The 27,524-nt window shown below is 37.7% G+C and overlaps 1 protein-coding gene across 3 annotated transcripts in view; it reads right to left on the bottom strand.

Moving 5' to 3' along the window:
• Positions 1–27,524, bottom strand: part of OSBPL1A (oxysterol binding protein like 1A) — a 217,630-nt gene that overhangs the window by 170,858 nt on the left and 19,248 nt on the right. For all 3 annotated transcript variants that reach the window (XM_082355474.1, XM_082355473.1, XM_082355475.1), the window contains 3 exons: positions 7,376–7,487; positions 2,271–2,356; positions 603–747 (listed from right to left, as the gene is read on the bottom strand). In XM_082355474.1, coding sequence (XP_082211600.1) covers positions 603–747; positions 2,271–2,356; positions 7,376–7,487 — 343 coding nt within the window. The remainder of the gene's footprint in view (positions 1–602; positions 748–2,270; positions 2,357–7,375; positions 7,488–27,524) is intronic.

The following is a 27,524-nucleotide window of genomic DNA, read 5'->3' as shown; positions in this document are numbered from 1 at the left end:
CTGAGCCTGCGCGTCTGGAGCCTGTGCTCTGCAACAAGAGAGGCCGTGATAGTGAGAGGCCCGCGCACCGCGATGAAGAGTGACCCCCGCTCGCCGCAACTAGAGAAAGCCCTCGCACAGAAACGAAGATCCAACACAGCCATAAATAAATAAATAAATAAATAAATAAAATTAAACAGAAGCACGCATAAAACAAGGCTACGTGTTGATCAGTGGATGAAAATGCTGAGACCAAAGGCTCACAGGAACTTAACTCTGTATTTCCCTTACAAGCAATGGTTCAGTATCCACTAATTCAGAGGTCACAGCAATGTTACAGGACATAACTAACACAAATAACAAGAATCAACTGTACTTTTCTTTCCCTTGAGGGTGGAAATCAGATCTTAGGCATCATTAGTGCCTCACATGAAATAGGCATTATTAAACATTTAGGTCTTAACTGAGAAGTAAATTAATAAATTTTTTATTTTGTGTAAACGCCTTGACTTCAAAATTAAACAGGGACCACACAGTTTAACAAAGGCTGGGTACTAAAACAAAACACTTCATTTCTTTAGAGCTTCCAAATGACCAACAGTGGCTTTCACCAACATGCTTACCATTTTTGTTCTTCAGATTAGGGTCTGCTCCACTTTTTAGAAGCTTTAAGGCACACTGTTTATGAGCCCGGTAAGCGGCACAATGCAAGGGTGTATTTCCTAACTGATCCGAACAGTTAACAGCAGGAGGATTCGGCCTGTTGAGCTAACAATTGAAGAAATACAATGCAGATTACATACCAAAGACAGACTTTCTTCCATGAAACCCATGACGGTACAGCATAACTGAAAATTCAGGGGGACCCTCACGCTCCAGAGCCGGACGAGCAGCGGGGCTCTTTAGCATCTCAACTGTCAGCGGCTTCTTGCTCACAACATCAGCCAACCCACGTCACTCCCCATGCCGTCCTCAAGCTGCCACGGAGTCTCAGGTCCCACGCTCCCCTGTCAACAGACGCCACACACTACACCAGGGCCACCCCACTCACCCCTGGACACTGGGGTGCCACTAAGATTCTTTCGCCCCTACCAGGCTTGCAATTCACACTTGTGACAGCAAAATTACAAACTGGTCTACCACAGGCAGTCATTCAGAAGCGTTAACACCATAAATGTTAAACGTGTAAATGTTAAAGGTCTACTGAATTTGTTGTTCCCAGCTGACTCCTTTAAAAAGTTCTTTTTAAAGGCGTCTCCATTTCACAAAGTTTAAAATATGTTTTAGGCACTATACTTGGAAACCAGAGAGGCCTTTTCAAACGAGCTGAAGTAACTTTAAGGCAAATGGCCGTGCTTCAGTCTTGAATTTAGACCACATTCAGAGTTTTGTGTTTAATGAGACTATTTTCAGGAAATGGAAACTGGAAAGTAGGTCTCCTAAGAAGAAAAAAATGAAATGGGTAAGTTTTCAGTCTGTTCTAACATGATATAAATATTTCAAAAATATTGTCCCTTGTTTGTATGTTATTTTCTAGAAGTACAGCATACCTCTCAGAAATAATTGCTCATCAAAATTAGAGAAAGGTATTCCTTTATAGGATCCTATATATTATATGCCAATTTTAAATTGGATTAATCATGAAGAAAAAAAAAACTATCCTTATATTAAATGCTTACCATGAAAAACTAAATTCTTAACCATTAGGTTTTCAAGTAGAAGTGGGGTGGTAAATCAGAAATTCAGAGAAAAACGTAATCATTTAAAATATATCCTGCTTAAACTATTACCATGCTGTGTTTTCAGATATTTAAAGACTTTTGTTCTATTATTATGATCTCGAGTATTCCGGTCCCACAATTTGACTACATTATGAACTCAACATTAAGTAAAAAACTTCCTCAGCTTTTCTAAGCAAATTGTCTGAATTAGGCACAAGAATAATTTTGTGAAAATTCATGTTTAAGTAGCAGTTACCCTTTTTTATATATCTTGAAGGTATTCGCTTATCTGTTTCTAACTGGGGCAGTCACTTAATGTTTTCAATAATCTTTTACCTGGAGAGTGAAATACCGATATTTCTAGGGAAAAACTGTACTCCTTTGATTATGTGAAATGCTGATTTAAATGTGCCTCCTGCCGTAAAACTTGTAAATAAGGAACTATCCCAAATTCAGTAGCTGTTTACTGTTCCATCTTTTTTTTTTAAGATCTTAATAAACTTCACACCTTTCTGGAAAAAAAAAATTCCCTGCAGAGTAAAGAAATAATACATTTGGTTTTGTTTTTACCAGAGCTGTGAGTTCTGCTGTTCTGCCTTCTCTTGCTGCTGCTAAAAGTAATTCTTCAAGCTTTCTTTGTTGAGTTCTTTCTACAGCTGCAAAAGGAAAAGTACATATTATTCTACTTCTAGTCTGGATCCTATTAGCAAATTTATCACAAAGATGTAGAGAGAATAAAGTGATCATGATAAGAAAAGTCACAATGTTTTGAATTGTAATTCAAATGCTGTTAGACTTTACTGTTATTCTCACTGCCTTTATTTCAGATTACAGAGTTCAACTTCCCTCAGGTTCAGATGAATTTTCGTTTTCAATTCAGAGGCCCTTAAGTACATTACTCACTACAACACCCAACACAAGTAATTATGAATTACTTTTGCATGCTGAAATACTATTACATATGTGCCTTGGAAAGGTAGATAAGTGGGGAGAGGCGCTCATACCTTCCAGAACCTTAGAATGCAAAAAGTAATAATAAGAAATAGCATTTGTAGGAAGACATACAAACCATATAAATATATTTAGGTTTATATATACTTACATACTTCTACATAAGAATATTTTATTTCTTTAACAAATACTCTAGCACTTACTACATGTCAAATACCTTTCAAAACACTTAAACAATATTAACTCATTAAATCCTCATAACTACTCTTTGAAGTGTTACTATTTTCACAATTTTATAGGTGAAGAAACTGAGGCAGCAAGAGGTTAAGGAACTTAACCTAAGCCACACAGCCAGGATGTGGAGGAGCTGGGACTTGAACTTCGGCAGGTGGGTTCCAGAGTCCATGCTTTTACCATTACTCTGTGCTGCTCATACTTGCAGGGAACGAGAGCAGTCTGATTTAAGGGACTAGAATATGTAATAAGGTCTCATTTCTGCTATGTTTGAGTTCTGTTTTGGCTTACAGAAAAGAAACAATTTCAAAGAAAGGCTTAATAATAATCCCCCTTAAAATATGTGTACAATGTCCTGTGCAAAGGCTGCAAGGGAGGAACTACAAAAGGTTTCCTAGGTCTCCCCGAGAAATAATGAACATTTATTAGTAGTTAGTAATTACTATGTGCTAACAGTTGTTCGAGACACTACGCATGCCCTTGCATTTCAACTACAGGAAACACATAGCTTGAATACAGGAATAGCTGGAACCAGTTTAACTTTGTCTTAAGAACGGACTAACACTACTAATATACCATCATCTTCTTTTCTCACATTTTTATTTCCACACCCGCTCCCTCCCTCTCCACTCTGGAGGAAGGCTGCCACGCCTCCACACATGCTCCCAACACTGCTTTCTTTTGCTGGGATTCACGCTCTTCAGTCTTTCCTCTAAGGCCACTGGACCGTGAGCTTTGGAGAAGAGTCACGTCCCCACCCTTCCCTACACACCTGTACTACTGCATGTATTACCTGGAGCTGTAATTTATCCCTGCAGTCATTCTTGAAGTCAGGTACCTGTTCTTACTCTTCTGTGTATCCTAGGCATTTATGACAGTATCTGGCACAATGCATATTTAGCCAGTAAGTATTCACTGAATAATCAAACAATGTTTAATAATGTTCGTTCTAGACTTTAAGGAAGGGTGGTAAATGTTTCTCTCTAGATTGTCTAGGCTCATAAATGAAGGAAAACTGGATTTGGAGTTGAAAATCCTGCTTGTGTTCCTGTCCTGTGTTCCTTCTGGACACTGAAAGAAGACTGCTGACACAGCCAATAAAAACAAATATTCCAATTTGCGGACTCAAGGCTTCTAGAGTGCCCGTAATGTTCTGTTCCTTGACACGGGTGCTGTTTACATGGATGTGTTCCCCTTGTGAAAACAGCAAGCTGTGCATTAATAATGTGTACTTTTATCCATATATTTTATACCTTAATAAATGTTTTTTAAAGCAAATACTCCATCCCCAAAATAATTTGTCCTATAAATTTTATTTTTATTTTTTTTTAAATACTTATCTATCTATCTATTTATTTATTTATTTTGGCTGCATCCATCTATCTATCTATCTACCTATCTATCTATCTATCTATTTATTTTGGCTGCCCTGGGTCTTAGTTGCGGCACTCAGGATCTTCGCTGAGGCATGCGAACTCTTAGTTGCAGCATGCATGTAGGATCTAGTTCCCCGACCTGGGATCAAATCTGGGCCCCCTGCATTGAGAGTGCAGAGTTTTATCCACTGGACCACCAGGGAAGTCCCTGTCCTATAAATTTTAAATTTGATACGACTATAAACTAACTCTTTTGTCTTTCTTTTCAGTCAGAATCCAGAGTTAGTAGGGATCACAGAGATCATGAAGCCTAACTCCATCCTGACAAGACACTTACATACACGCCCAGCGTAGGTTAAATAGCAGTACACTTCAAATGCAGGTGAGAACCTACCAAATGTACTTCATTAACAACAGAAAATCACCGTTTTGCAATCTCTATAGTAAAGAGTGATTCAGGCAAGAATTATCAACGAATGCTAAAATCACTGATTTAAAGTGATTTTATCCTGATTTCAGGATATTGACATGATCTCAGTTTCTCTCCCCAAGGATTATTTATTAATTACAAAAGGGGGAAGGTAGCTTAACAGTGGACCACGTAGTGATCAGAGATAATTTCACCAGTAATGGAACAGAATGACATCATGTACCTCCTAATATGCACTGGTATAAAGCATAAAACCTTATCCTATGCCAAATACAACCTATGGCAAAATGTATATCCTGAATCTACTTATATGAGACAAGAAAAGCCCAAATTAAGGGGCATTCTACAACAGTGATATTATGATAATGATGTTAAATCTCATGAAATTGATCATTATATTGTGATTATATAAGGAAATATCCTTGTTCTTAGGAGATATATACTGAAGTACTTAGGGCTAAAGTATCATTATATCTGCAAATTATTCCCTAATAGCGTAGCAAAAAAAAAAATTAAAAGTAAATAAATAACATTAATATATAAAAAGGTAAACCAGATGTGGCAAAATGTTAATGACTGGTGACTAAGTGCAGATATACAAGTGTTTGTTGTACTATTCTTGAAACTTTCCCATAGGTTGGATATTTCTCAAAATAAAAAAAAGTCAAACGATATGTAGAAGAAGGTACACTAGTCCTCTCTAGTGCCTGACAAGTAGTAATCTACCCTCTCCCAAACACTTCTAATCATGGGAAACTCACTACACCTTTCAAGGCAACCCAAGCCATTATTATAATACACTGGACCCAAAGATAAACTCCCTGGCATGCCATCAAGTGGATCGTCAACTGGTCCTTGTCGGCCTCAAATAAGAATACCTCTCTTCCAATATAACAGTTCTTGAGATACTCAAACATGATTCTGTTGTGTCTACTGATGTCTGTCTTTCTGGGGTGAAACATTTCTTGTCTCTACGTGCATTATCCTACTATTGGGTTTCTGGTCTACCTGTGGTCTTGGTGGGTTGTGGATGTACTCCCTGCAGTCTGATTCATTTAATGCACTATCCACAAATGATATCACACCTGGCTAAGGTGATCTCATCAGAGCAAAATCTCTCAATTTCTACTTCTATTACCCCAGCTAGGACCATACTGTAGCTGATAAATCATAGTGCCCATCAAGTCAACTAAGCCCTTGTCCTAAGCACAGTTGGGTTTTGCCAGCTGTGCGGGTGGGCACTTAGAGCACGTCTTTACAGCCAGCCCCATTAAATGTCAACTTGTCAGGTGAACCCAACATCCCAGTCTGTCGGGAGAACGTCAGTTCTGGGTTCTCATCTTATTACAAATAAAATAATAGAACAGGATCAAAGACAGTACCTAATCCTCCCAATTAGATGATAATTTATTAAAGGGCAGGGATCACATATAATATGATCAATCTCCTCAAAATCACATAATGCTGAGCCTTATAGAAGATGTTTTGTGTTGATTTGTTTATTGAAAATGAGAGGGTTCATTTTAAATGCAAGAGCGAGTAGAGACATTGATCTAAAGGTGTCTGACAAGCAGACATTATCTTGTAACTAAAGAAACAAGGGAGATTTTAGGTTTCAAGGCCAACTGGAAAGTAATAAAAAGCAAGACCTTGCTTCGCACATAGATAAAAATACTAATAACAAATAAATCAACACCCTTGAAGTACAAAATTATCTTGCCCTTCTCTGAATTGCAAAGGAAAGAAACAAAGGATGTGTGTGAAACTGCAACTCTAATTCAATACCTTTATTCATAAAGTAGTAATTAAGAAATCTTCTCTTCTCGGGGACTTCCCTGATGGTCCAGTGGTTAAGAATCTGCCTTCCAATGCAGGGGACACAGGTTCAATCCCTGGTCGGGGAACTAAGATCCCACATGCCGCGGGGCAACTAAGCCCACGCGCTCTAGAGCCCACGTGCCACAACTAGAGAGAAGCCCGTGTGCTGCAACGAAGACCCGACGCAGCCAAATAAATTAATTAATTTTAAAAAAATGTAATCTTCTCTTCTCTACTATAGAAATAATACCAAAAAAATAATTACAGCCAAAGCCCTGGATATTTGGGGGATAATCCTAACAAATGAAGGCTTCCCAATGTAAGCATCAAAGTATTTTTGTTTTAAACTATTTTTAGAGAAATCCCTAATATGTCTTCTTAAATGTAACTGAATCTTTGAAGTTCATCTAACAATGAAGCTGATCCATGAAGAAGTTACTGTTGGCTGCTGTACTATAATGAAGCCCTCAGTGTAATGGAGCCGGCCAGAGCTATCTTCCCCAATATCAAATGACTCCCAGTAGCTACACCTCTTATAGTCTCCCTGTCCTGCGCTTCTGTATTCCTTCATTATCATGCCTCTGCAGCCTTTCAGCTGTACTCCCTCATGTCTCTAATTTCTACTTTTAATTTTGTTGGAGATTTGATTTTTAAAACTTGCCATAATCTTATATAAAGAATTTAAAAGCTCTGCGGAAACTCTCATATAGTTTTATGTCTAATCAGTGACTTGCAAATTACATTATCTTTAGACCACAGGCTTGGTGTCATCTATTTTGGCATCTCAGAAGCCATTTCTACTTCTATTCTGGACCGTGTCTATAACGAAAATAAATGCTGTTTAGATTAAGATCCATAATATTTACCTTCAAGCATGTTTCTGATTTCTTTGTCATGAGTGACTTCCTTTGCTGTCTGTCCATTCCCATTAACAACAGTAGTATGAGCATTATATTCTAAAAGAAGCATTACCAACTCCTAAAAAAGCAGAGAAATTATAGACTTCATTATATTATAGCCCTTTTTTAAATTACTAATTACTACTGAGTTTCTTCTGCAATGGAAAGAATTAGGTAGGAATCTTTATGTCACTTCACAGTTCTGTCTGCATTATTGTGGTTCCTTAGTATTCACCTAAATTGACTACTACAATTCAACTAATTGTAATAATGACTGATGACTGCCTAAACAGTTGCCAATCCACAATTAAACAGACAACTTCTATAATTGATTTTTAAAGTAAATTATCTGGTTATTTTACCAAGTTGATTCATGCGGTCAAAACGAAATATGAGTTAACAAAACCATTATTTAAATTAGTAATTTAAATTAGATAATTAGAGCAGATAATACATTCATTTAACATTATTCCTCCAAGAAATGTTGGAAAAAAAATAATTTCCTCTACAGACTTTGATTTTTAAAAAATTAATTATGATGTTTATAATAAATAGGACATTATTTTCTGAAGTGATATAGACTGACAGGATACAACACTATCAAAGGGATGCTTTATAATGAAGCAAATGATCTCCTGAAGTCAATATTCAACAATGGAGCATAAGCTACATCATTCATATTTACTCTAAGTGGCTACAGCTCTTTTAGGAATTTTTGTAGTAAAAAATGTTTAAATACATATCTAAACACAGACAGGAAGAAAACAAAATACTCATTGTCCTAGTCACTCCATGAGCACTACAAACATTTTGGAGGGTTTCTTTCTAATCATTTTTCCCTTGCATAAGTTTGAGATTTTTTTAACATAATTTTATTTATGACATCATTGCTTAAGTTATACTCCTTTTGCCTAATACATCATTTTCCAGGACGTTACAGTGTCTATAAACATACTTTTCACTGAATATTATTCTATAAAATGTACTACCACATTTTACAAATAGAAAAACTGCTAAGAAGTCTAATATTTTAATAAAGTAAATTCTTATAAAATATCTTAGCATTTCCTATCATTTTAAAGGTAACATTTTGGAAGAAGTGTTTTCATAGTTTATGTAAAGAGTTCATATTAGTAAAGAAAGTAGAACAACCCACAGAATGATAGGAAATATTTATAAATCATATATCTGATAAGGAAATTGTATCCAGAATATATAAAGAATTTTTACAAGTCAACAGTAAAAAGACAACCCAATTGAAAAATGGTCAAAGATAAAAATGAGCAATCAGAAAAGGAAATTAAGAAAAACAATTCCATTTACAATGGCATCAAAAAGAATAAAATGCTTAAGAATAAACTTAACCATGGAGATGAAAGACTTTTACACTAAAACTACGAAATATAGCTCAAAGAAATTAAAGAAGATATAAATAAGTGGGAAGACATCTAGTGATCATGAATGGGAAGACTTAATATTGTTGAGATATGAACACTACCTAAAGCAATCTACAGATTCAATGCAATCCCTAACAAATCCCAATGATGTTTTTTCCAGAAACAGAAAATCCTATCATAAAATTCACATGGAATCTCTAGAGATCCCAAATAGCCAAAAACAGTAATGAAAAAGAAGAACAAAGTTGGAGATCTCACACTTCCAGATTTCAAAACTTACCTCAAAGCTAATCAAAGTAATCAAAACAGTGCAATAATGACATAAAGATAGACATATAGACCAATGGAATAGAAAAGAGAGCCCAGAAATAAACTCTCACATATTTGTTCAAATGATTTTCAACAAGGGTGCCAAGACCATTTGAAGGGGAAAGGATAGTCTCTTCAACAAATGGTGCTGGGAAAACTGGATATTCACATGCAAACAAATAAAGTTGGACCTGTATACTTTACACCACATACCAAATTTAACTCTATTAGGATGAAAGACCTAATAGAAAACCTAAAACAATAAAAATCTTAGAAGAAAACATAAGAGGAAAGCTTCATGACATTAGATTTAGCAGTCATTTCTTGGAATATGACACCAAAAGCATAGGTTAAAAAAAAAGAAAGAAACTGGACTACATCAAAATTAAAAACTCTGTACAACAAAGCACTATCAAGAGAGTGAAAAGGCAATCCAGAGTGGGAAAAAATATTTGCAAATCGGGTATCTGATCTAGGATTTATATCCAGAATATGTAAATAACTCCCCAAACTCAAAAACACCACCACCACCACCAAACTATCTGATTTTAAAAATGGGCAAAGAATCTGAAAAGGCTACATACTGTATGTATGTGACATACATATGGAACTATGTGACATTCTGGAAAAGGCAAAACTATGGAGAAAGTAGAAAGATCAGTAGTTGCCATGGTTTTGGGTGGGAGGAAGGATGAACAGGTGGAGCACACAGGATTTTTAGGGCAGTGAAAATATTCTGTATGATATTATAATGATAGACACATATCATTAAACATTTTGTCCAAACCCAAAGAACATACAACAATAAGAGTGAATGCTAAAGTAAACTATGGACTTTGGGTGGTTATGATGTGTCAATGTAGGTTCATCACTTGTTTTATTAAAAAAAAAAAAAAAAAAAAAAAAAAGAACCACTCTGGTGGGGCATGTTGATAATGGGAGAGACCATGCATGTGTGGAGGCAGGGCATACATGGGAAATCTGTATCTTCCCCTCAATCTTGCTGTGAACCTGATACTACTCTACAAGTTTGTCTTTCAAATAAAAAAAATTTAAATAAATGGGCAAAGGATTCAACAGACATTTTTCCAAAGAAAAATGGCCAATAAGCATATGAACAGATGTTCAACATCACTAATCATTACGGAAATGCAAATCAAAACCAAATGAGATACCATTTCACAACCCTTAGGATGCCTAAAATTAGGAAGACTGACAATAACAAGTGTGATGAGGATGTGGAGAAACTGAAACCTTCATGCAATGCTAGTGGGAATGTAAAATGGTACAGCTGCTTTGGTAATCAGTTTGGCAGCTCTGCAAAATACTAAACAGAGCCATACCAAGTGGTGCAGCAATTCCACTCCTAGGTATGTACCAAAGAGAAATGAAAATATATGTCCAGGTCAAAAATCTTGCACATGAGTGTTCAAAGCAGCATTATTCATAATATCCCAAAAGTGGAAACAACCTAAATGTCCATCAACTGATAGTTGGATAAATAAAATGTGGTATGTCCATACGATGGAATATTATTTGGCAATAAAAAAGAATGAAGTACTGATATATATTATAATCATGGATGAGCCTTGAAAACATTATGTTAAGTAAAAGAAGCCAGTCACAGAAAACCATGTATTATATGCTTCCATTTATATGAAATGTCTAGAACAGGTAAATCTATAGAGACAGTAGATTAGTGGTTGCCAGGGCCTGGGGGGAAGGAGTAATAGGGAATGACAGCTCATGAGTACAAGATTTCTTTCTGGGATGATCCAAATGTTCTAAAATTATGTTGATGGTTGCACAAGTCAACATACCTGAACCACTGAATTGTACATGGGTGATCTGTATAGTATGTAAACTAGATCTCAATAAAGTGCCTATAAAAAGATAGTAGAGATATTCAAGTTTGGCACCACATGGCACATTTGAGTTAAGGAATGTTATTTCTCAACCTACCTCATCTAGTTGTTTTATACCATCTTTGCAACTGTACAGTGTTCTAGTAATTAATTGTCCTGATTTGAGTTTCAGGAAGGTATAAGAACTAATGTGGAACCTGATTGACATAAATCCTCAAAGGGCTGGACTACAGAAAATGGGCAGAGGGAATGGTATGCACAGAGGTAGAGAGGTACCTTTAAGAAAAGAGGATATGCTTCGATTATGTGGCAACAGGCTACAGGGGGAAATAGGGCAGACTTTCAGAGTTGCTATATGCAATCTCAGGGGTTCAGATTGCCCTGAAGGGAAGGGACACCTCTTAAAGGTTCCAGAGGAATGACTATCAGACTGCAAGTTACAAAAAACACCTGTCCACCCTGTGAAGAAGATTAAGAGCATAAGTTCTCAGAGTGTGGTCCCCAGACCTGTATGTAGTATCAGCATCACCCATGAAATTGGCAGAAACGCAAGTTCTCAAGCCCCATCTCAGACCCACTGAATCAGAAATGCTGGGGATGGGGTCCAGCAACTTGTATGTTAAGCACTCCAGGTAAGGAATACAAGCGCTCAGGCAGGAGAAATCATCAGAAGAAGTTTTTATTCATTAAATCAGAATTAGAAAATAGAAGGCACCTGAAGAGACCAGTGGCTGGATGTCTAACTCGAGAAACATGAATGAAACACCCAGAGAGGTCACCGCTGATTTTTAATACCTCAGTGGGTAGAAGAGGTTTTAACTTTCTTCAAAGGTCTGTTGCAGTATTATTCTTATGTTTAGAAAAAACGTTTTTAAGCCAAACTGTGCTTCTCTATGCCAAAATTAAAGACCATCCTGCCAGGACTTCCCTGGTGGCGCAGTGGTTAAGAATCCGCCTGCCAATGCAGGGGACACGGGTTCAAGCCCTGGTCCGGGAAGGTCCCACATGCCACGGAGGAACTAAGCCCGTGCGCCACAGCTACTGAGCCTGAGCTCTAGAGCCCGCGAGCCACAACTACTGAAGCCTGCATGCTCTAGGGCCTGTGATCCACAAGAAGAGAAGCCACCTCAATGAGAAGACCACGCACTGCAACGAAGAGTAGTCCCTGCTCAGCACAGCTAGAGAAAGCCCATGCGCAGCAACGAAGACCCAACGCAGCCAAAAATAAATAAAAAATTATATGTAAAAAAAAAAAAAGACCATCCTGCCCCCTTTAACAGTTTGTACACATACCAAAGGAGTTGTCATCTTCCTCTTCATCCCGCAGGATCTAGAATTCCTAATCTAGTCCTGAGAAGTCCCTGGTGCTTTTACACAAAATTCCAGCTCCAACCACTTTTCCTTCACAAGTTCTCCTTGCATCAACTGAATATATGGTTCTCCTCTGAACTTTCTGCCAACTCTCTGCCAACTCTCCACATTCTTATTAATTATTCACTTAACATACTTAAAGCCCTTACATTGTACAAGGCCCTCCACCTGTCAGGGAAAATGCTTAGGTAATGAATACTGAAGGGATCTGAGAAAGTGCTGACAAAAATCAGAGCTGAGATTAGGATACTGACTGGGACATCCCTGGACATGGTGGAATTGAGAGATTAGAAAATAAAAAGCCACTGAGAGACAGAGCAGTCCAGGTAAAAAGCAATGAATATGTTCTCAAGCAGAGACAGTAAAAAGGAGGATCTAAAGGGACAAGTCCTTCAACGACCAATACAAATACTGCATAAGGAGCTTGTGTGAAGGAAGAGGAGTCCCATTTTAGAAACATGAAATTCCAGATATCTGAGTGGCAAGTAAGGAGCCCAAACATGCAGCTAAACACAAAACGTGGACACCTGGAAAGAAGTATGAGGTCAAAATACAGATTTCCAAATAATCCCCCAGGAGAAATAATGAAGCCTTAAGAGTGGATGGGTTTCTTAGGGGGACAGTTTCAAGAGAAAAGAGAAGAATGGTTTAAAAAAAAACAAACAGAGGAACACCTACAATGAAAGGTAAGGAAAATGAACAAGCACAAACAGATAGGAATCAGAAAAGCAGCCAAAGATGCAGCAGTAGAAACAGACTGTGTAGTGCCTCTTCCCAGAGAGATCAGCTTTGTTGGAGTGCAACTATGGAAAATATGAAAACAGAAACCTTAAAAATAGTAAACCACTGAGGAACTTTAGGAAAACATTCAGTTAACAGGTACAGTCAGGACCTAGACTACAAAGGATCAAAATAATCAGGTGCTAATAAGGAAGGTGAAAAAGGAAGTGTAGACACATTTTAATAATATTTTATAAAAAATCAGAACAAGGACAAGCATCTTGCTCAGAGAAGGTCTCCTTGCCCCCAAGGTCTCTTCAAGAGCAAGAGGACATGGGGAATCAGGAGGGCTATCTCCAAGAAGTGGTCATTCATGATGTATATGACTATATTCAGACAGTACAAAAAAAAGAAAAACACAGGACCCTAAGTGGCTCAAGCTAGCACAGTCATAATAATGTACACTCAGTATTTATTTAACCAAAATCTAGCTATAGATTAAGAGAATGAGAAAAGTGAAGTGGTTTTAGTGGGGATTAAGGCAGGGAGAAACAAATAATCAAATGCTTATCTTCCAGAAGTAATAGAAATAGAAAATCTAAAATTAAAAAAAAAAAACCACAACAAAAAACAAAAATCAGTGACATAAGTATATTATTTAGAAATATGAAAGTTAAAAAAAACTGTAATAACAGCTGAAAATAATAACGTGGTTGCCTCTAGGAAAGTGTGACTCAGAGTGGGCAGGCGTGGAGCAAAGGTCATCAGTTTTTCATTATAATTCTCATAATATCACTTGACATCTAAAATGAAATACACACGCACATGGGTGGACCTTGAGACTGTCATACAGAGTGAAGTAAGTCAGAAAGAGAAAAACAAATATTGTGTATTAAAGCATATATGTGGAATCTAGAAAAATGGTACAGATGGTCTTATTTGCAAAGCAGAAACAGAGACACAGACATAGAAAACAAACATATGGATACCAAGGGGGAAAGGAAATGTATGGATACCAAGGGGGATAGGGGAGGGGATGGGGTGAACTGGGAGATTGGGATTGACATATATACACTATTGATACTAGGTATAAAATAGATAACTAATGAGAACATACTGTATAGCACAGGGAACTCTACTCAATACTCTGTGGTGACCTAAATGGGAAGGAAATCCAAAAAAGAGGGGATATATGTATAGCTAACACAACATTGTAAAGAAACTATACTTCAATAAAAATTAATTAAAAAAAAGAAACACACATGCACAGGCACATACACAGAATTTTTTTTTCAAGAAACACCTCACAAAGAAAAAAGTCTTAAAGATTCCTAAGACACCGCTAAATGGTAGCTGAAATATGTAAGGCAGAGACATATGTTCAACTTAACTAACACTTAAGAGCTAGCAATGCCTCCGAAATTACCACAAGAAAAGCCTGTTTCATAAGTTAATTGGGACTGGGCTTCTCTGGTGGCGCAGTGGTTAAGAATCCTCCTACCAATGCAGGAGACACGGGTTCGAACCCTGGGCCAGGAAGATCCCACATGCCATGTAGCAACTAAGCCCATTTGCTACAACTACTGAGCCTGTGCTCTAGAGCCCGCAAGCCACAACTACTGAAGCCCACATGCCACAATTACTGAAGCCCACCCGCCTAGAGCCTGTGCTCCGCAACAAGAGAAGTCACCACAATGAGAAGCACCATAATGAAGAGTAGCCCCTGCTCGCCACAACTAGAGAAAGCCCACGTGCAGCAACGAAGACCCAACGCAGCCAAAAATCAATCAATCAATAAATAAATTAAAAAAAATTAATTGGGACTTTCAGATTCCACCTAGCATTTAGAAAGAGAAAGTCACTCCCACTCTAGTAACAAGAGGAAAAAACAGGTAATCTACAGAACTATACTTTTCTTGAACCCAGAGAATTAAGATGGCAGGGAAACCAACTAGTCTGAAATCTAAGGAAATTGCTTCAAAGCAAGCATGGGCTCACCTCGAATAGGTGTGGGAATAAGATGGGACCTGCCAAACATTAATAGAATGAAAGAAAAAAATCACATAATCATCTCAACATATACAGAAAAAGCATTTGACAAGATTCAACATACATTCAGGATAAAAAGTCTCAACAAATTAGGTAGAGAAGGAATGTACCTTATCATAATAAAGGCCATATGACAAGCCAATGGCTAACATTATATTCAACAGTAGAAGGCTGAAAACTTTCCCTCATCACAAGGGTGCCTACTCTCATCACTCCTATTCAACATAGTACTGGAAGTCCTAACCAAAGCAATCAGACAAGAAAAAGAAACAAAAGGCATCAGAATCGCAGAGAATGAAGTAAAATTGTCTCTATTTGCACATGACATGATTTTATATATAGAAAATCCTAAAAAGTCCACCAAAAGCTGTAGGATCTACTCAATGAATTCAGTAAAGTTGCAGCATACAAAATTAACACACAAAAATCAGTAGCATTTCTATACACTAACTATAAATTATCTGCAAAAGAAAGAAAACAATCCCATTTACAATACCATCAAAAACAATAAAATACTTAGGAATAAATTTAACCAAGGAAGTGAAACATCTCTACACTGAAAACCACAAGAGAATTATGAAAGAAACTGAAGAGGACACAAATAAATGAAAATATATCCTGTGTTCATGGACTGGAAGAATTAATATTGTTAAAATGTCCATGCTACTCAAAACCACCTATAGATTTAATGCAATCCCTATCAAGATTCTAATGGCTTTTTTTTTTTTTTTTTTTTTTTAACAGAAGTAGAACAAATAGTCCAAAAATTTATTTGGAACCACTAAAGACCCCAAATAGCCAAAGCAATCCTGAGAAAGAAGAACAAAACAGGAGGCACCATACTTGATTTCCAGCTATGGTAATCAAAACAGTATGGTACTCACATAAAAACGGACACAGAGACAAAAGGAACAGAATCAAGAGCCCAGAAATAAACCCATGCATATAGGGTCAACTGATCTTTGACAAAGGAGTCACGAATACTTAATGAAAAAAAGACAATCTCTTCAATAAGTGATGCTGGGGAAATTGGGTATTCACTCATAAAAGAATGAAACTAGACCCTAATCCTACACTGCTTACAAAAGTTAGGGTTAGGGGGCTTCCCTGGTGGCGCAGTGGTTGAGAGTCTGCCTGCCCATGCAGGGCACACGGGTTGGAGCCCTGGTCTGGGAGGATCCCACATGCCGCGGAGCAACTGGGCCCGTGAGCCACAGCTGCTGAGCCTGCGCGGCTGGAGCCTGTGCTCCGCAAAGAGAGAGACCGCGATAGTGAGTGGCCCCCGCTTGCCGCAAGGAGGGGAGGCCCTCGCACAGAAACGAGGACCCAGCACAGCCAAAAATAAATAAACAAATAAATATTTAAAAAATAGTGTGGGAAAAAAAAAACTTTCCTTTAAAAAAAAAAAAAAAAAGTTAGGGTTAACTCAAAATGAATTAAAGATATAAACCTAAGACCTGAAACCATAAAGCTCCTAGAAGAAAACACAGAAAAAAGCTCCTTAACATGGGTCTTGGCAACAATGTTTTGGATATGACATGTAAAGCAAAGGCAACAAAAGCAAAAATCAACTGGGACTATATCAAACTAAAAGCTTCTGCACAGCAAAGAAAACCATCATAAAAAAGGAAAGGCAACATAGAAAATGCAAGAAAATATTTGTAAATCATATATCTGTTAAGTAGTTAACATCCAAAATATATAAAGAACTAATACAACTCAGTAGCAGAAAGACAAATAATCCAATTTTAAAATGGGCAAAGGATCTGAATAGACATTCTTCCAGAGAAGATATTCAAATGGCCCAGGTACCTAAAATGGCACTCAACATCACTAATCATTAGGGAAATGCAAATCAAAACCACAATGAGATCTCACCTCACACATGTTAAAACAGCTATCACCAAAAAGACAACAGATAACAAATGCTGGTGAAGATGTGGAGAAAAGGCAACACTTGATGTTGGTGGCATTGTAGACTGGTACAGCTATTACGGAAAACAGTAAAGAGGTTCCTCAAAAAACTAAAAATTGGACTACCATAGATCCAGCAATTCCACTTCTGAGTGTACATCCAAAAAAAAAAAAGAAAGAAAAGAAACACTGACCTGAAAAGATATCTGCACCCCCATGTTCATTGCAGCATTATTTATAATAACCAAAACATGGAAACAACCTAAGTGTCCCCTGACCAAGAATGGATAAAGAAAATATGGCGTGTGTGTGTGTGTGTGTGTATATATATATATGTATACACACACACACACACACACACACACACACACACACAATGGAATACTATTCAGCCATAAAAAGAAGGAAATCCTCCCATTTCCAAAAACATGGATGGATCCCAAGGGCATTATACTAAATGTAACAAGACAGAGAAAGACAAATACCATATAATCTCACTTATATGTGGAATATAAAAAAACAAAAAACCCAAGCTCATAGTAAAAGAGGTCAGATTTGTGGTTACCAAAGGCTGGAGGTTAGGGGTGGAGGAATTGGATGAAGGTGGTCAAAAGGTACAAAATTCCAGTTACAGGCACACCTCAGATATATTGCGGGTTCAGTTCAGACCACTGCAATAAAGTACTGCAATAAAGCAAATCACATTAATTTTTTGGTTCCCCAGTGCATATAAAAGGTATGTTTACACTATATTGTAGTTTATTAAGTGTGCAATAGCATTATGTCTTAAAAAATAATGTACATACCTTAATTAAAAAATACTTAATTGCTAAAATATACTAACCATCATGAGGCTTCAGCAAGTTGTAATCTTTTTGTAATAGTAACAAACACCACCGATCCCAGATCACCATAACAAATATAATAATGAAAAAATCTGAAATATTACGAGAATTACCAAAACGTGACAGAGACACAAAGTGAGCAAATGCTGTTGGAAAAACAGACTTGCTCAATGGGTTGCCACAAAACTTAAATATGTAAAAAATGCATTATCTGAAGTGCAATATAGCAAAGCACAGTAAGGATACCTGTACTATTTACCTCTGTCTCTACCGTCTTATACACAATGATTAACATTCCATAAAACATTACCAGACACACAAAAAGCAAGAAAAGCAATCCACTGTCAAGAGACAAAGTGGTTAACAGAATAACAAAGAAATGATCAAGATGTTGGAATGATCAGATAGAGAACTTTATTATGTTAAAAGGTCTAGTGGACAAGGTAGACAACGTGTACAATGAGATGGAGAACTGCAGCTGAGAAGTGGAAACTATAAGAAAGAGTCAAAGAAAAATGCTAGAAATGAGGTAAAGAATGCCTTCAATGGTCTCATCAGTAGACATGAGAGCACAGCTGAGGAAAGAATCAGTAAACTTGAAGACAGGCCAATAGACATTAGCTAAACACTAAGAGAGAAAGTGGAGGGGAGTGGGGAGGCGGTCGGAAAAGGGGAAAAGGAGGGGGGAGAAGAAATAGAACTGAGCACCCATGGCTGTGGGACAGTATCAGTCTAACAAATGTATAATATGTTATTCAAGAATTTATATGAAGTACTTCCTGAATCTAGCAAAAAAGAATTAAAAAAGGAAAAAAAAAAAAAAGATCATGAAAACAGTATCTGCTACCATTTGCACATGTAATTTGCCCTCAAGAATGCTGTGTTCTGCTAACCATTTCCATAACTCTCTGCAGGTCAGCCTTCTCGACCTTGATCCTCTGAACTCAACTCATTCATTACCATAATTGCAGCCACCTGGCTTCTGATGTTTAAGTGCCACCTCCAGGCCTCTACTGTTTTGGGGTCCTATGACATCCCCCCTACCCCTTCTGCTATCAGTGAAGCAGATCTGCAATGGCATTTCCAGATGGCAGCCCTAGATCTCAGAGGACATGGAAACAGTTTCTCAGTGATGTTAGGACCTTTTCCACCAGCGATTTTTCAGTGCTTTGGTAGAGGATGTATCCTTTAGGCCCCCCCATGGCACAAAATTATCTGGTATGATCCATATTCAATCCAGCCTGCCTGCTTGTTTAAAACCTTCAATTGTCTGCAACGGCATTTCTGGCATTTTGACACCTATAACGGGGGCCACTGCTTTGTCCATGCTGCTAGGAACTTTCCAAATACACCTCAACTTGTACCATCAAAAGAAATCAACGATGGTCAGAAGCCAAAGACAGTTGCCCCAATAAAAGCCACGATACCTTGTCCAGTTTCTGGGCCTGAGTCAATTTTGGACTTAGAACTATGTACTGAAGGAGAGGCCAGATCCTGGAAGGGAAGATTCTGCAACACCAAAGCAAACGTACAGTCATGAATCTCTCAGACCACCCCCAAAGGGACCAATGACCATTTACTCAAGTAGCTGTATACCAGGGAAAGGGGAAAACCCAAACATTTCACAAATTATTAAGTACAAGATGCAAGAGACTCAAAGTGTTATCTGGCCCCTCTGTTAGACAGGGGGCATGCATAGGGGTGAGATAATAAATAAAACCTGGGCCAGGTCTGGCTCACAATGTATGCACTGGGTCCACAAACACATCCAGAGGACATTGCCCCAGTCCCTGAATGTATAATTGGAACAGACATGTTGGCAAACACTCACATCGCTTCCTTGGTCTATAGTGTAAAACAGCCAGATGGAAGGCTCTAAATCTGCCCTCCCCCATACCCTGGCCAGGATAAATAAAACCAATATCCCACATGGAGGGAAATGACAGAAATTAGTGCCACCCTTAAAAACCCAAGTATGCAAGGCTGATGGTCCCTACAATACTTCCATTTAATTCACCACTCTGCCACTACAAAAACCAGAAGGAAAGCGGAGGATGACAGTGGACTCCCACCAGCTCAACCAAATAGCCCCAATTCTAGCAGCTCTGCCGAATATGAAATCTTTGCTAGAGCAGGTTAATACTACCTAAGTACACAGTACACAGCAACTGACCTGGTGAATATATTCTTCTCTATCCTCATTAGGGAAAAAAAGATGGAAAACACTTTGCATTCACACGGACAACAGTACACATTTACATTTACAGTTTTGCCTCAGAGCCATTTGGGCATCCTGCAGAAATCACCCTGGTTCACCCTGGTCCAGTGACGTCCCATTAACAGAACCAGATGAGCGAGAAGAAGTGGAATGTTGAAGGCTTTAGTAAGATACATATGCTCCAGAGGGTGGGCAATCTTACAATTCAGGGGCTTTGTCATGTCAGTAAATTCTCAGGGGTTCAGTGGTTTGGGTAATGCCAGGACATTGCCCCCAAAGTAAAGAACTTGCACTTCCACCTTGCACTTCCTGAAACAGAAGGAAGCACAACGCCTGGATGGCTTCTTCCAGTTCGGGGGCAGCATATGCCACAACTAGGAATAACGTTCTGATCCATATGCCAGATGAGAAAGGATGCCTGAACACCAGGCTCCTGTGTCAAAGGACCAGCAGGCAAGAAGAGTCACCACCTTAACAGAGGTAATTAAACTTGAACATCAGAAGAAAGGAGTAGTATACACAAAGGGGACAAGGAGGACGACATTTCGGGTGCAGATGATGCACTTAAGCGTCTCTTGGTGTTGCCTTGTCCAATTTCGACAGTAAATGGACAAGTGTAACAACCCTGGCCTAAGAAGGGCACGATAACCAGGGGTTGAGACCTCCAGGGTTGAGGGCCTGAGCCACACCACCAGGTAAGCCCTGAAGACCAGATGGATGTGCTAGCCAAGGGGAAGGGGAATCTAGAACGGATAGTAGAGGAGGGAGAAGATGATTCAGTTGTGGTCCCAAGGTCAACTACAGCAACAGGAGCCCCCCACGGTCAGCAGGTGCATTCCTTCTGAGAGCATCAGCTTGACTCTAGCCTCTGCCCACCCTTCCTTCCACAGGTGTGACCCCTGAGCACTTCGATAAGCCTGTTGCACACTAACCTCCATCTCGGTCTGCTTCCTCTGAAGCCCAACCTACAAGAAACAGTAATGTTTATACCTACATTTCAGGGGTGTCATGTTCCATTAAATAACACATGTCAAGTTGTTTGGACAGTGCTCGACTCATAGAAGGCATTCAATATATAAGCATAAGAAACTGTATCCTAGGGAACAAGATAGATAAGCTTATGTAAACCCCAGGATTATATGTATCTTCTAGATGCCAGGTGAGAGGTACATAATTCCTGAGACACAGAACACAGGAAGCATTGATTTTAGATGTATGCTCAGCCTCACTAGAAGATACTAAGTGGAAACAAAGGTCAGTACTACAATCCAATTATTTACTATACTGATTGTATCCTTATTTTCAACTGATTATAGAAGATGTAAAAACTGCAGAATTTGAAATGCAGTTGAAAAATAAAGTAAGGAACAAATGCTTATTAATACAATATCTTAAAATTCTGGTATATTAATTTTTATTAAAGAACACTAGGGGTCACTAATGGACCAAGAAAAGCCCATAGGTCCTCATAAAGTTTTGGGAGCTGCATTTTTATTTGAAAGGATAAGAATTTAAAGTGCTTTGTAACAAACCACATGCCTTTTCAACTCATCATTCTATTTATTAAATCACCACCCTATCATATTTTAAATTATCTTCATGGTAAAAGATCACATCAGAACAGGATAATTTGATTCCTTTCATGAGTACAATTAGAAATTAAACTTTTGCAAAATTCAATCATGTTTAGATACTGAGCACATACATTTTTAACGTTTCCTATGTGGCACAACCATTTAGCTTCAGCTAAATCTTATTTTCTAATACAAGCGATAAGATAATATGTATGCTAATGTTCAAATCAAACTAAGGCCTAATTTAAGCATGGTCTTATGTTCGAAGTTGAAGAAAATAGCCAGATATGCAAAGAACTGAGCATAGATTTGATTTGATCTAGGTAATTGATCTAGGTAATTACACAGATGGTAATTATGCAGTAAGACTTGTGCTCATGGAAGATACAAAAAAAGTGAAATGTATAAATTCCTTGGGAGCAAGATTAATATGATCTAGTGGTGGCGAAGACACATACAACAATAAACTATGATACAAGGTAGAAGTTGAATGACAGTGCTTGTAATATTCTTGGGAAATCTGGAAAAGGACGGCTGCCTTCCAGCTGCAGGAAGTCAGGAAAGAATTTATGGAGACAGCACTTGAGCTGCACTTTCAAGAATGGGTTGACATGGGCCATGTGAAAATAGATAGCCAAGAACTCTCCTAGGTACATAGAGAAGAATGAGAAGTGCAAGGCTATAAAGGAAAATAGCAAGTAGTTCACGTATAAGTCAGGCAAATTAAACTATCTGCAGCTCATTTTTGAGCCTCCCCTGCACCGACCCCAGAGTCAGGCAGAGCAATTAACCCACTACGTTTATTTTTTTAGTATAATGGGTATTTTTTTCTCAACTTTCATGAGACTCCATATCTGGTCCACAAGTATCAACATATGAACAAATAGACCCAACAGTGTGAAATGTACTAATTCAAACATGCTTAGCACACACTTACTGGGTTAATAATTTATATGAAAATTGGTTAAATCTAATCATTAGAATAATAAAAAGTATAAAATCATATAATAAATTCATTCTTGAACTTGTGATAAATGCACATACATCTTCCAATTATGGGATTATAAAATAACCTTTAGGGAGTATGTTAGACTATGCTTAATAATCACAACAAACAAGAAATACACCCTATGTCATAGTTAATTTACCAGATCATTCAAATAATCAAAAAAAGTATCAGGAAAGAGGAGTGAAGCAACTTTTGACCATGGTGGCATAAAGAGATCTGTGAATTGTAATCCTGAAAAAAGAGTATAAAATTGGACAAAATTACAAAACTACTCATATCATGGGGCTGGATATCGACTAAAGACAACAAATTGAGAGGCATACTCAACAGGAACTAGAACTTCAGGTAAGAACATCAGGAGTCTTTAACCTTCCAGCCACAGGCTATGGCCACACACATCCCGACACCCCCCCCCCCCACCTTCTCCAAGAAGTCTGACCAAGCCAGGGCTGGCAATGAAAGCCACTAGCTTTGCCAGAGGGAAATGACTTGATTTGGAGCAAAAAAGTAGCAAATTCAGTAGGAAACAAATGGCAAAACCTACAGCACGAGGCTCCTTTTCCCATTAGAGTGTATTTGCTTTCTGTCGGGGATATAAGAAATTACCACAAACTCAGCAGCTTAAAACACCACAAATTTATCATCTGACAGTTCTGTATTTCAGAAGTCCAAAATGGGTCTCACTGGGCTAGAATCAAGGTGTCAGCAGGGCTGCTTTCCTTTCAGAAGCTCTAGAGGAGAACTAATTTCCTTGCTTTTTCTAGTTTCCAGAGGCTGCCCACATTCCTTGGTCCCCTTCCTCCATTTTCCAAGCCAGAAACATTGCATCTCTCTGACCATTCTCTCCTAGGCACATCTCCCCTCTCATTCTGACTCTTTTTCTGCCTCTCTCTCACACTTTTAAGGACCTTTGTGGTTACACTGAGGCCACCAGATAATCCAGAATAATCTTCCTCTTTTTAAGGTCAGCTGATTAGCAACCTCATTCCATCTGCAACTTTAATTTCCCCTTGTCATGTAACCTAACACAGCCACAGGTTTTGGGGACTAGGATGAGAACGTCTCTGGAGGGCCATTATTATGCCTACCGCATGGGGCAAATGGCAAAACAGCCTGGAAATGAGAGACCCAAAAAAGGACAAGGTAAGCTGCCCATACATTCCTGGCTGACTGTGCAGGAGAAATAGGAGAAGGCCCTGCAGAAAGTAGAAGCAGAGGCAGAAGTGAGAAATGGCTGAACTCTGACAGTTCTCCCCAGCCTACACACAGATCCATCAGCAGAGGGTAGAAGCTCTATGCTTCTGAGTATTCGGGCAAAACCTCTGCCCAAATACTGGCTGACCACTAGGCTATGTAGATGCAGGGGTGAACTCTAGGAAATTTAGTCCATTTGGGGTGTCATAACAAAACCACCACAGATTGGGTGGCTGAAACATGATCTATTTCTCACATTTTCGGAGGCCGGGAAGACCAAGGTCAAGGCACAACAAGATTTGGTGTCTGGTGAGCGCCTGCGTCATGGTTCACAGATGGCCATCTTCTCACTTTGTCCTTACATGGCAGAAAGGGCACGAGAGCTCTCTGGGGTCTCCTTTATAAGGGAACTAATTTCATTCACAAAGGCTCTATCACCATGGCCTCATCACCTCCCAAAGGCCCCATCCCTGATACCATCACTTTGGGATTTGAACACATGCATTTCAGGGGGATGCAAACAATCAGTACATAAGAGAAACTACGCTAAAACATTAAAACAATTTTTTTTAAAAAGAAGAGCAGAGATATCAGTAGGCCAGACACATTCCATATTTCACAGATGAAGGCCAGACAAGTTAATAAAAAATAATAATAATAACCTCAAGGGGAAAAAGTCAGAATTCAGAGTTGCTAAAATTATATTATATACAATGTCTAGTTTTCAAAAAAAACTTGTGAGACATGCAAAAAAAAAGGGAAGTATGACCCATAGTCTGAAAGAAGCAGGTAATAGAAACTGACTTTTAGTGGGCCCATATGTTGAATTTAGCAGATAAGAAGTATAAAGCTGCTATTATAAATATGTCCAAAAAGTTTAATATCCAAAGGTATAAAATGGTACACTAAAGAATATTTGTAAAAAACCAGAGAAGGCAGTAAAAGAGGAACTAAGGAACAAAAAACCTGAGACATATAGAAAACAAGTACAAATAGAAGACGTAAATCCAAAGTCATTAACAACTAAATGTGAATAGACTGAACTAAATCAAAAGGGAGAAATTCTCAGATGATAATAAAAACATACAACTGAATTATATGCTGCCAACAACAGACACACATTAGATTCAAAGACACAAAGAAGTTGAACGTAAAAGGAGAGGAAAAGACATAATATAACCAGTAACTATAAGAGAGCTAGATTGGCTATATTAACATAAAACAAAATAAACTTTATGGTAAGAAATATTACTGAAGGCAAAGAAAGACATTTCAGAATGACAAAAAAGGTCAATACATCAGGAAGGCATATCCCATATAACATATCCCACATAATCCCCACTATAAATGGATATGCACCTAACAGATCCACAAAATTCATGAAGCAAAATCTGACAAAATTACAAATATACAATTCAAGAATTAATAGTTGGAGACTTCAAAACCTCACTCTCAGTATTTGATAAAACAAACAGAAAATCAGTTAAGGATAAGAGAACTGAACAGCCCTATCACTAACTTAACCTAATTTACATTTATAGAATACTCCACCTCAAAGTAGACTACATTTTTTTCAAGCACTCAATAAACATTCTCTAGGACAGATCAAATGCTATACTGTAAAATAATTCCTAATACATTATAAAAGAATTTAAAATACATTCTTCAAAACACAATTCAAAGTAAGTTACATGATCACAAGGGAAATTAAATCAGAAATCAACAATGGAAAGAAATTTGGTACATCTCCAAATATTTGGCAAACAACATACTTCTATATATACCTGTGGGTCAAAGAAGAAATCACAAGGAAAATTTAAAAATATTATTAATATTATTACAACCTTATGCCAACAAATTAGACAACTTAGGTGAAATGGAAAAATATCTAGAAAGACAAAATAACTGAAACTGACTCAGGAAGAAGTAGAAACTCTGAACAGATTATTAAATAATTAAATTGATTTCGTAATTTAAGATCTTCCCACACAGGAAGTCCAAGCACAGATGGTTTCACTGGTGAATTTTATCAAATATTTAAGGAAGAAGTAATCTTTCACAAGCCTTTCAGAAAACAGAAGAGGAAAGAACATTTCTCAACTCATTCTACGAGGTCAGCATTACCCTGTTACCAAAGCCAGACACACACATCTCAAGAAAACTACAGAGCAGTACCTCTCATGAATACACACCCAAAAAATCCTTAAGAAAATACTAGAATCCAGCAACATATAAAAAGGATTATTGACCAATACCAAGTGTGATTTATACAGGAATGCAAGGTTGGCTTAACATCTCCAAATTAATGTAATATACCATATTAATAGATTAATAAAAAATCACATGATCATCTCAAAAGACAGAGGAAAAACATCTGACACCCATTCACAATTTAAAAAACAAAACAAAACTCTCAATAGACTAGAAATAGAAGAAAGCTTTCTCAACCTAATAAAGGGCATCTAAGAGAAACTTACAACTAACATCATATTTACTGGTTAAAGATTAGATGCTATTCCCCAAAGATCAAAAAACAAGGCAAAGATTTCTGCTCTCATTGTATTTATTCAACACTGTACTAGAATCTAGCTAGTAAAACAAAGAGGGGAAAAAGAATCCAGATTGGAAAGGAAGAAGTACAATACATTTGTCTTTATTTGTAGATGATATGATCTGGTATATAGAAAGTCCTATGGAATCAACAAAAACCTACTAGAACTAAAAAGCAAGTTCAACAAGGACACAAGATACAAGAGCAACATAAACACTGTCTTTCTATATAATAGCAACAAGAAATTGAGAACAATTCCATTCAAAATAGCACCAAAAAGAATACAACGCATAGAAGTTTAACAAAAGGAGAATAAGATCTGTATATTGAAAACCTCAAAACATTGCTGAAAGAAATTAAAGATCTAAATAAATGGAGAGGCATTTGATGCTCACAGATTGGAAGACAATGTTGTTAAAGTGGCATTTCTTCCCAAATTGATCTGCAGGTTCAAGACCACACAATCTCTATCAAAATTCCAACAGGTGTTTTTATAGAAATTAACAGAATAACCTTAAAATTTGCATGGAAACACTAACTTTTGACTGACAATAGCCAAAATAATTTTTCAAAAGATCACAGGTTGGAGAACTTACACTACCTAATATCAAAACTTAATTACAGGGACTTCCCTGGCGGTCCAGCAATTAAGACTCTGTCTGCACTCCCAGTGCAGGGGGGCCCAGGTTTGACCCCTGGTCAGGGAACTAGATCCCGCATGCTGCAACTAAAGGTCCCGCACGCTGCAATGAAGATACCTCATGTGGCAACGAAGACACTGCACGTGGCAACAAAGACACTGCACATGGCAATGAAGACACTGCACGTGGCAACGAAGACCCGGAGCAGCCAAATAAATAAATATTTTTTAAAAAATTAATTACAAAGTAATGTAATAAGACAGTGTGGTATTGGTGCAAGGATAAAATACAGATCAGAAGAAGAGAATACAAAGTCCAGAAATAAATCCTTACATTTATGGTCAACTGATTTCCAACAAAGGTGTCAAGGCAATACAATGGGGAAAGAATCTTTCCAATAAACAGTGAACAGATTAAAAAATGTGGTATATCCATACCATGGAATGTCATTCAGCCATA

Source organism: Balaenoptera borealis (genome assembly GCF_965194805.1).
Source record: "Balaenoptera borealis genome assembly, chromosome: 14".
Classification (NCBI taxonomy): Eukaryota; Metazoa; Chordata; class Mammalia; order Artiodactyla; family Balaenopteridae; genus Balaenoptera; species Balaenoptera borealis.
The sequence above is the reverse complement of the archived record's forward strand: the minus strand, read 5'-3'. Positions and strand labels throughout refer to the sequence as shown.